We start from the raw sequence: 11,408 nt of genomic DNA, 5'->3' as shown, positions 1-11,408 counted from the left end.
AAAGAAAAAGACATGTGAATGTGTGAATGTACATGTGTATGTGTGAAGGAAGAGGAGGGAAGACCAAAGAATAGAGGGGGGAAAGGGAGAAGGGATCTTGTTTTGTTGTTTTTTGATTTTGATTTTGTTGCTTAAAGAATTCAACATTCAATTGCTTGCTGATAATGATAATCAAGATATTTAAGCCATACGAATTCGCTTGTTCCCCCCCTCTTCTTCTTTTCTATGTGTATATATTATAATGTATGATGTAATTAATGATAATTTTTTTTTTAAAAAAAAAAGACATTTAGAAAAGTGCATTATAATAAAGTAAGGTCATAGTAACCAGTCGTTGATGTTTAGTAATGGTAAAATAATAATGCTCTTTAAAGAAGACTACACTTTAAAGAGGATCTTTTGTTCTTTTTGTTCTTTTTTGGGGGTTCTTTCTGTTCTTTCTTTATGTACTGATAATAAATTGGCCCGATAAGCGAGTGACGACAGATAAGGCAGACCATCGGTACTAATGGTAGAATAGATAATTTTAAAATGACACTCTAGGCTATAAAATATAAATACATATACGATACTACGACGTCAACTTACATATCAAGACGTTTCTTGTAATACTAAACGGTTATGATTTATACTTTAAATACATACATATGAAAGCATGTAAAGAAGACTAAAAGAAACAAAACAAAAAAATTGATCGTTGGCTTTGCTGTGTAGCCCAAACACTACCTAACTATTATATTGTATAAATATCTTGAGCGTATATATTTCGCAAGTCTTATTATTGTATTTTGTCCGACAACTCAACTCAATTCGATTCCACAAGTCAATTGAATTCAATTGAATTCAATTGTTTTTATAAACCAATTTTAGACTCTTTTTTTTTCAATTCTCTTCTCTCTTTACTTCTCTTTCTTCTTTTCATTCTTTTCGAATTGTTAAGCAAACATCAGCCACTTTCTATAGACATAGTATATCCAATCAAATAGATCAATAATGGCAACAGTCGATCTAATCATAGCCGCCGTTCAGGTCAGTCAGTCAGTCAATCATAATTAATCAACATATTCTTATCTTAAAGAAAATTAACCTTTAATTTTTTTTTAATTGTCAAATAAACCTTCATAATATACACATAAATAGGCTATCTTGCAAGTCATGACGGTCGTCTTCTTTGGCTTTATCCTTACAAAGAGAGGGTATTTTGATATGCCAAAGCAAAAGGTAACAACAACACCAAACAAATTATCATCAATTGAATACACATCAACCAATCGATTCATTTATTCCAACATATTTATTATTTGATTTTCAAAAGTGGCTGTCAAGACTGAATCTCGTCTTTTTTACTCCTTGCCTCCTGTTTTCAAATGTGGCCTCGATTATCTCAGTTGAAAAGCTTATCGCGTTTTGGCCAATCCCGGTATTCTATGCCGTCTTTATCGTCATATCTTACATAGCCAGCCAAACTACCACTCGGATCATGGGCATGGATGCTGGTTACAGGCGATTTGTGCTCGCCTGCGTTCTATTTTCGAACACAAATTCTTTGCCTATCGCCATTATCTCCAGTTTGGCTGTCTCGGAAGCCGCACATATTCTATTCTGGACAGAAGGTGACACACCAGAAACTGTAGCTGCCAGGTATGGAAATGTTGTCTTTTGTGAAAACACACAAACAAACACAAACACAAGACAAGACAAGACAAGAAAATACTAAATATTTATGTTACCATTTTTTCTTTATAGAGGTATTTCTTATACTCTGTTCTTTGCTATCTTTGGTAATCTGGTTCGCTGGTCTTATGGGTACAATCTCTTGCGTAAGCGCGAAGACGAAATCGTGGACATTGACAGCCTTAGCAGCACTACTACTGACTCCGATCAAATAAGCGAGAACAATTACGTCGGTTCTGGCAATAATGATCGTAATGCTAATCCCCATAATGGCGGCGGTTACCAATCAATGGATCACTCAGAATCTTCCTCTATTGTCGATCAAGACGCCGATTTGGAAGCTAGAATTCTTCGCCCAAACCACCGTACACCAAGCACAGCCACTCTTGCTATCCAGAACGAGGACCGAAATGGAGCAGGATCAGTATTAGGAAAAAAGAATTCCAAATATGATGCCAATGACGACAATAGCAATGAAAGAACCGGCTTACTATCCAACTCAATCAACATCCAACAACAAAATGTTTCTGGCTTTGATCGGTTTGTTGCTCGGGTTCCCGGTGGAAGATTTATTGTCCGTGTTGCCAAGAGATTTGACAGCTTTATGTCGCCTCCTCTCTATGCAGCCATGCTTGCACTTATCGTTGGCCTGACTCCTCTCAAACCACTTTTGTATGCAAAGGACTCTTTCCTCTACCCTTCTTTCACAAAGGCAATCGAGACCTGTGGAAAGGCAGCCGTGCCTCTGATCCTGACCTGCTTGGGTGCTCAGCTTACCTGCATCTCAGAAACTCAGCATGAAACCTCGCCCGCAATGAAAAAGCCTGTGGCAACGGCAATTGGAGTGAGAATGGTACTGATGCCACTGCTGGTTATCCCGGTCGTTGTGTTGTTTGTACTCTACGGAGCCCAGTGGTCCTCGCTCGCCAAGGACCCGGTGTTTATTATCATGATGATCGTCTTGCCCAGCACTCCTACAGCAATCAACCTTGTCCAGATCACGCAGGTTAACAATATATTTGAAGAAGAGATGCTTCATATGCTTTTCTGGAGTTATGGGGTTGTCTGTGTACCAGTCTGTACAGTGCTCGTATTTGCTGCCCTCAACATTGTGGACAGACTTCTTTAGAAATTTATATATATATATCTTTATTTCTATCATGTAAATAATACATACATACATTCCCCACAATTAACTAACTAACTATCTATCTAGTTATCTATCTTTTACACACTCACAAAATCATACCTCTTTTACTTTATTAAGAATATTCATACACATATATCTACCTATCCCTTTTTTATTTTAACAATTTGTTAATAAAATATTATTATTATTATTATTTTACTTATTTTTAATTTCAGAGTTACACACAATTGTAGTACATACATCTTTAACAATTATAATTTATTTATTTATTTATTTATTCTAAAGAATAAAAGTAAGATTTTCTTTGTACCATGTATGACAAACTCATTAAAAGAAAAAGAGTAAATACAAAGGAGACATATTTATATATGTAAATATCAATCTCAATATCAGTATCAGTATTGGTATCCTGTAAAATAATAATAAAGATAAATAGCATATATTCCCAAAGGAAAAGTAAAGGAAAGATTTCTAAATTAATCATTTTCTTATGGAGACCTTTTGAATTCCTTCACTTGGTCGTTGAGTAATTCAAGTCAAAAGATAAGCTTGATAACTACTCTTTTATTTGCCCAGCAACAATGGCTTTCAATTGGCTGTTAATTGGCTATTAATTGAACAAGAATAAAGGGAAAAGACCAGACAAGACCTCTTGATATATGTACTTCTTTAGCTTAACATGGGACCAAATATTAATAGTGTTCATTCACAAAATATACATAGAATATATGGTTTCAATATAAAAAAGTCAACCTGGTATAACAAAGAAATAAAAATAAAGGTACAATAAATTGCCTCATCTATATTTCTTTTCGCAAATATTGCTCTCTTTTTGCCTGGAACAAACAACAACACAAAAAATCAATTCTGTTGAGTAGTTCCACATTGTACTACACCATTGCAACTATATCTGAATATGTATTTGCTAGAAACAAAATCAAACAAAAGAAACCCAAAAACTTTTTTATATTATGTAACCACCCATTCACTCCACGTGCACAACTAACAATCGATCCATTCGCCAAGTAAAGATATAAATTATATAAAGTGATAAGCAAAGAAAAAAAAAGAGAGATCAATTACTTTGATATAACATCTATTTAAGGGAGGACAATCCAATAAAGAGGATACTTTGATAAAAAAACAAAAAAAAGGGTGTTACTCTCCTAGCTTGTTTCGACTACACAAAGTAGTCAAAAAGAAACTAATCGCAGATCCCGCACAGTCCGGAGAGGTCTGGATCTAGAGGTTTATCTATGTACAGGCACAAATACAAATAAACCTATGCATTAGGATTTTCACATGGGACAGAATGACATATATGTACTTGTATCTATCAGCAGCCAAGGATTGCTTGGAAATCCATAAAACAAAAAAAAAAAAAAAACAAAAGCCAAAATAGAGAGAGCGAGAGCGAGAGAGAGAGCGAAAAGAATTCTTAATGAAAATAATATAATATTTATACGCGCTTTTTTTTTGTAATTATTATTATTGCTTTAAATCAATAACAGTAAATACCATAGTTTATCAGCTACATACATAAAAGTAATTCTACTGCTAATCCCTTGTTTTTTTTTTATAAAAAGGGGGAAGCTCCTCTGTCATTATCTCCCACATGCTTTATAATAATAAGAATACTCTGTCTATTTTACCTTTCTAGATCAAGTTTCAAATGCACCACTCCCCAGAGCATATGCACCAAGTATATTTTGTAAAGAAACAAAGGAAAAATCTAGTCTGCAAAGCTTATATGTAAATAAATATTACAGAAAACTACCAAGCTCATGTCTACATCTCTTGATAAAGTAATTAATAAAGGTCAATTTTGTTCTTCTTCTTGTGTACTTTTAATAATAAAAAAGCTGTTTATACACATTACAGCGAGAAATCATTATTCTCATTATACGAATAATTTGTGAACTATAAACTCCCTTTTTGCTAGAATATTCTAATATAGCTGACATGAACAAAAGCAAAAAAAAAAGAAACAAACAAAAATTTGTAAAGGTGTCCAAGAATCACACCCACAATTTGCCTTTTTCTTTTCTCTTTCTTATCGGATTGCAGCAGTTTGGGACACACACTTTAATTGTCGGATCTTTAAATACTATCGTTTAATGGTGTAAATATCGATATTGGTATTTTTCAAAATGTTGATATCTCCATGAATATTGGCCTGTTGTTGATCAAAAAAGCACTGAGAATCATGGCTTGTTTTGGTTAACAGCTTTATCTAATAGCGCAAAACGATAATCCCATTTTTTGTGGTGTAAATATCTGTTTTCTCATTAGTAAATGGTTCTTTAGAATAAAAAAATAGGATAACTTGATCAATATCTGAGCAATTACTGTCAAACAGCGTCTATATAGTGGATCTTTATGTGTCTCATCATGTTACTTATAAGTATAAAAGCTGCTTGTTTTATCAATTAAGATTTATAGCTGATTTTCTGTATTTAATTAGCAATTTTTGATCAAAATAATCCTTTCTAGTATACAATTCTTTAAACGGATGATTATTATATAGTTTGAACATAAATACGTTTTTAGCTTTGCGTTGTTGGTGTCAAGTAAAAGCAGAGAGGCTTTTATGTTAATACTACTATATCAAATCCTCACTATACCCTCCATAAAGTCTATTTTATTTGCAGCATTTGACACATAAATCAGCTACAAATATTCACAGAACTTATGCTGTGTTGTGCTGTATTCTCTTGATTTTCAAGTTTTATTTTATTTGACTTGTAGGCATTAATGGTTAGATGCTCAAGGAATAGTTTTTTTTGTTGGTCATCTTGTTCTATGTGTAATGAATCGCAAAGAAGAAAGGTAAGAAGATGTAAGAGAAAAATTAGGGTCATTGATTAGATGGTGATTATGAAAGGTAAAAGAAAGAAAGAAAAATAGCAATGAATTGATTTGAAAATTGGAGAATTTCAAGATATATGTAAAATGAAAGCAAATGATTGATCTATCTATCTATCTATCTATATGTTTGTATTGTTTATTTTTGCTTCTGGAGTTTTTCGAGCAATACGTTCATTTGGGTAGCCAAATTTGGTTGGCCTCGCTTGTTCTTTGCCATCATCTTGCCGCGCACCTGGTTACGTTCGCGATAGTAATTTGCTCGTGCCTTATTCTTTTCCTCGTACATCTTTTCCTTTTCTTCTCTGGCCTTTAATGCCTCTTCCTTTGTTCTCTTTTGAACTTCCAGCTGAGCCTTGAAAGGATTTGGCTTGAATCTTGAAGAAGAAGAAGAAAACACAATTCAATTAACATTTTTTTGTCATTTAGATATTACACTACATTACACTATTTGTACACACACAAGTATTTTCATTTTGTTGTTCCTGAATTTTTATCAATACTTACTGTTTTGGCTCAGCATCTTGTTGCTTCTTTTGTTTCTTGGTAGATTTGTTTTTGTTGTTGTTGCGTTCGTCTTCGTCGTCCTCTTCTTCCGATGATGATGATTCTTCGTCAAGATCATACTCACGTTCCTCTTCTACTGTTTGTTCCTCTGCCTTACGTTTTGTTCCCTTGTTTGTGTTGTATTCAACTACATTGCCATCCTCATCGATCGTCTTTTCTGCAAAGATCTATTCATGTAATAGTTATTTTTAAGTATTAGTAAATTAAAAAATTTTAAATAAAGTAACGGGATCGTCTCAATGAAGCTGTTCATTAAGGATTTCTATCTATTGTTTTTTGTTTGAGTAATGATTATTTACTTCTTTGACATAATCAGGTGCATCGAGATCAGGCTTTTCTTTTGCAAGCGTCTTGTAATATTGAGCCTTGACAGTAGCTTTCTGAATAAGCTGTTGCTTCTTTTTCTTTTCTAATAAATGATAATAATGATTATGACAATAAAAACATTGTACAGGTAATTATTAATACATGCGATCTCGTAGAAATGTAAATACATAATGTAAAAGTAAAAGTAATATAATATAATTGTACATTGAAAAAGGAATTACTTACTAAGCTTCTCGAGAGATGTGAGAGGCTTTTGGTGTTTCTTGTTGAATGAATTTGGTGGCATTGTGAGTCTTTAATTTATTTTAATACTTTCAAGAAGTAAGGTTGTAAAGTCTTTTTTCTTTTTTTGGCACAATTTTTTTTGTATTGAATTATCTGCTGGCTTTAAAATACTGTCTATTCGCTTTTTTATTTTATTTTTATTTATATATGCCTGATCTCTCATAGCCTTTTGTCTAGTTTTTTTTTTGGCTGTTACTGTAAGCCACTATCTTATATATATATATTATACACATATATCGAGAAATTTATTAAAGCTTTGGTTACATTTTTTTTCTACTCTTAAAAATAAATTGCCTTTATTCTTTTTCACCTAGATGCAAATTAGTCTTCATTAATCCATTCATCCAACTTGGAACAACGATAATGAATATACATGGAGAGAAGAAAACAATTATATATAAAGCATAAATGAAAGAAACAATACTTCTTTCATTTTCTTGTTGTCTTGTTCATTCTGTACAATCTTTATGCCCTTGTCACAGCACCTGTATTGACAGACTCGTATTAACAACTATTGCCTACTTGGCTGATGAAGTTCAACCGAAGCATGCCAATCCTTTCTTCTTTCCCTCCTTCATTTATTTAATTTTATTCTTCTTATTTCTTCTTTTTGAGCTTTTTCTTTCTTTAATTTCTAGGCAACGAATATTATCGAGAGTTTCTTCTGGATGGAAAGTCATCTTCATCATCGTCTGCCCATTCCCAATCGTCTTGTTTGTTATATGTAGTTCTCTTTTTCAAATTATTATCAGGCGGAGGCACTACAGACATAGACATAGAAGTGGCAAAAACAGGGACAGCCGTTGTTTTTGTCGTCGTCGTCGTTGTTGTTGTTATTGCAGCATTATTCACTGGCGGTTGACGACTGTTTATCATAATTTGCGAAGAAGTAGACGAAGAGCTGGATCGTCTGGAGAGAGAAGAACGCCAGGATTCGACAGTAGCATCAGGTAGACCTCTACGTTCTTTTCCCCTTCGATTGCCACCAAAGAAAGAGGTTTCCCAGTAAAAGGAAGACGATGAACTTTTATTGCCACGAAGATTTTCGTCGTCTTCGTCCTCGTCGATCATCGCAGCAAGTGGATATCCTCGTGGCATTCGTGCACTGCTTCCTGTGTAGCCAGTGTGATCTGATCCAGGAGGCTCGGGAATTTGTGCGTCTCTTTCGTCGTCCTCGATATCGGCATCAACATCAATGTCGCTGTCACTGACTTGTGATAGAACCGTGTCTTTTGATTTCTGTTTCTCTGTAATATTACCACCACCCCAGGTGGCAGAAATCAGAACCGAGGAAAACGCTTCAGCTGCAAAACCGGCACACCCACCAATCACCAGGCCACATAAAACAGCCATAAGACAAAACAGAGTGATCGGCCAGAGTACATAACATATGTGTGCAAATAGCATCGCAGGTTTGACCACCAGTCCAGTCCAGCATAAGCGCACTAGCCAGGAAACGGGCCATAGCAGAGTCATGATCAGTTTCCAGATACTGGAAAACAGGATTCGGAAAAAATGATAGGCAACAGAAGCTGCACTCAGCAGAGCGCTGACTATAAGGTAACCATATTGAGGAGAAGGTTGAGGTGGTGGTGAAATGGTGGTTGTAATGGTGGCGGAGACGTGTAGTGAATTCTTCTCTCCTGCATTACCGCCATTAGATATTACTTCTAGTGGCGTATTGGCGTGAATTGTCACGAGTAGAGAAACAGACATTATAAAGAGACATTGCAGCAATGAGGAACTGTCTGGCATATTCAGTGTTCTTCTTCTTCTTATTATTTTTTTAAAAAAATCACAAGCAAGTTGAAAGATCCTTCTCCCTCCCCAAAGATAGCAATATAATATAATATGAATATAAAGATATATAGATATATACAGAGATATATAGATGTAGAATACAGATATAAAGGTAGAGAAGAAGAGAGAGAAGGAGGGAGAGAAGGGAGTTTTTTTTTGCTAGTAGTCCAAACCACTGTTTTTCTTTGATTTCCACGTGTCAAAGCGTTGACAAATAAAAAAGAGTCGTATATAAACCATTTGTTTTATATTAACATTGTTTTCTAATAACAAATTGTTAGTATTGGTATTGACATTAGTAGTTTTCTTTTACATCCTTATATGCATGTTTATAGAGGTGAAGAGGCCCGTGCTTTTAGAGAGAGAGAGAGGGGGGGGGGGGGGGGGAGGGAAATGAAGAAGAAGAAGGAGAAGAAGAAGAAGAAAAGATATGCGAGAAAAAATAAATAGGGAAATCCAATGAGTTTACAGTTCGCTCCACTAAAAATAAAGTAAAATAAATTATACAGGGCGATCTTATGCATAAAGCAGTGCGACAAACAGCCTTTTAATTAACATGTCAAACGCCAACAAATAAGGGTTTCATACATGTTTTTTTTAGCTGGTAAAGAAAAAAAAGAAAAGGGATTTGAAGGGATAAAGAAGGCGAACAGAAGAAGGTGAGACAAGGATAGATAAAGAAATGTGTACCATAAATTATTATTCCATTCAATGACTGATCTGTTCATTCATTTCACTATACTTTTACAAGCCACTTTTGATTCCAGTTTACATATAAAAAATAGATTAAATCCTACTTACAGCATAAATTTTATTTTATCACTTATAAAGTACCGCTTTTTTTTTTATATATTAAAAAAAAAGTACACCCATTTAAGAAATCCAACTCTTCTTTCATTACGAACAAATGGAACAAAATATATTTGAATATGTTGTTCTCTTCACTGCCCAAAAAACGAAAAAGTTTAAGACATGGCAAGATGGTGGGGAAGAGTCTATAATTTGCTCATGAAATTACTTTTTCAATTCAATTCAATTCATTCCATAAACTCATTCATTTGACTTGTATCTATATATATACATGTGGATTAGGCACGATGAAATATTACAGCAAAAATAGAAAGGTAGCTCTTTATTTTCAACAGATAAGAAGAAGAAAGAGAATACAAAAAAGCCATATTCTTTTATATTGTTTCTGATACCCTTAGTTCACCATATCTAGCTTATACTAGCAGACGAAAAAGGCTATGTTATCGATAAGTGAGTAAAACAATAAATCGATAGATCAATAGATCAATAGATCAATAGATCAATATATAATAAAGTATCTTAGTCCAATGATTGTCCTCTTTTATTTATATTTATTTATTTTCATACATAAATACATATATAAATTAAAAGCACATTTGTTCCAATCTTGAAATGAAATAAAAATAAAGTAACTCAAGTTATCCTCTAGTCAATTCTTCAGAGGAGGAATTCCATCAGAAGGAGACGAAGTAGAATTTGAGAAACATATAGCAACTATCGAGTCTGTCAGTAATCAACCACAGCAATCAACCTCCGTTCAGGAACAGCCTGCAGAGCCTATAAATCATACTCGAGTGAGTCGACACTATTATCATTCCCATCAACTTTCTTTTATTTTTTGGCCTTTTAAATCCGCAGCATTACATAAATTTGTGTGTAGGTGGGATATTGGTGCAAAATTTTAATAGCGCGTTTTATTACTATTATCATCAGACAATTTCCGCCCAAGAAACTACAGTAGCGACAAACTCGTATAATAGTGACTATCGCCAAGCCAGAATGAGATTGTTGCATATGGAAGGAACTCCAATTACCACAAGTACTGAAGTGACACCACTGGCCCACAGTAGATCCAATTCAGAAGGAGGAACAGAAACAGGAACAAGACAAGGGCCAGGGGGACCATTTAGACTACCCAAAAGGAATCTACAACAATCGAACCAAAACAACCAGGCTGATCGGTCATCGGCAGCAATCTCTGTTGTTCCTCAGATCAATCCTGTCCTGGAGAAAACTTCTGATGCTAATATACAAACGCATGTCCAGTCTGTAGAATATAGTACAGTCGATTCTGAGTTAGAAGGCATCGATAATTCCTACTTTGAGGGAATGGATATTGAAGATGATCAAAACACAATTACCACCACAAACACAAAAACATCAAATATCAATACATTTACAACCGCTAGGACAATTGCAAATACAAGTCCAAATACAAGTATTCGTACAAATATTCGTGCAAATATTCACGCAAATGCAAATACAAATACAAATGCTAGTGCTAGTGCTAGTGCTAGTGCTAGTACAGTTGCAAGCGGTAGTACATTGGCTTCGAAACCTTTCATCAGTCCAATCATCGCAAAATCAATTAATAATAGCTCGCCAAAGAGAACAGTAAACTATGGGATTACTAGACATACTGTAAACGGTGAATCGACTACGAACACAAATCAAGAAGCTCCAAATAATGATAGCAATAATACAGACGAAAGTACATTGTCTAGCACAAGAGGAAATATCGATGTAAGCGATTTCCACTTTCTTTTATATAAATATATATACTTAAAAAACAACAATATTTGTTATGTAGGTCAGAACAAAACGAATGTGCGTAGGATTATCAAAAAAAGGATCTATGGCTGTTCTTCATCAGAGTGTATCAGATACATTGAGTAAATCATCAAATGGTTTATCCGAATCACTTCAAAGC

The 11,408-nt window shown here is 34.3% G+C and overlaps 3 protein-coding genes across 3 annotated transcripts; 1 reads left to right on the top strand and 2 right to left on the bottom strand.

Moving 5' to 3' along the window:
* The first annotated feature begins 921 nt into the window (after nt 1-921).
* PHYBLDRAFT_30683 (hypothetical protein) lies at nt 922-3,031 on the top strand. Its single transcript, XM_018439969.1, has 6 exons — nt 922-1,029; nt 1,141-1,221; nt 1,316-1,641; nt 1,747-1,820; nt 2,016-2,214; nt 2,266-3,031. Exons 1-6 carry the CDS (start codon nt 994-996, stop codon nt 2,801-2,803), a joined length of 1,254 nt encoding a protein of 417 aa, XP_018293512.1. The 5' UTR covers nt 922-993; the 3' UTR covers nt 2,804-3,031.
* A 2,670-nt stretch (nt 3,032-5,701) lies between these two features.
* Nucleotides 5,702-6,888, bottom strand: PHYBLDRAFT_186412 (hypothetical protein). Its single transcript, XM_018439238.1, has 4 exons — nt 6,809-6,888; nt 6,556-6,665; nt 6,197-6,423; nt 5,702-6,066 (listed from the first exon to the last, which is right to left on the bottom strand). The coding sequence occupies exons 1-4, from the start codon at nt 6,867-6,869 to the stop codon at nt 5,829-5,831; spliced, it is 636 nt and encodes a 211-aa protein (XP_018293511.1). The 5' UTR covers nt 6,870-6,888; the 3' UTR covers nt 5,702-5,828.
* A 628-nt stretch (nt 6,889-7,516) lies between these two features.
* Nucleotides 7,517-8,584, bottom strand: PHYBLDRAFT_166706 (hypothetical protein; the record flags this gene model as incomplete). The annotated part of the gene is made up of 1 exon (XM_018435464.1): nt 7,517-8,584. One exon carries the CDS (start codon nt 8,582-8,584, stop codon nt 7,517-7,519), a length of 1,068 nt encoding a protein of 355 aa, XP_018293510.1.
* Nucleotides 8,585-11,408: the final 2,824 nt, after the last annotated feature.

Source organism: Phycomyces blakesleeanus (assembly GCF_001638985.1).
Source record: "Phycomyces blakesleeanus NRRL 1555(-) unplaced genomic scaffold PHYBLscaffold_7, whole genome shotgun sequence".
NCBI lineage: Eukaryota > Fungi > Mucoromycota > Mucoromycetes > Mucorales > Phycomycetaceae > Phycomyces > Phycomyces blakesleeanus.
Note: the sequence above shows the minus strand (reverse complement) of the source record. Positions and strands in the feature narration are given on the sequence as shown.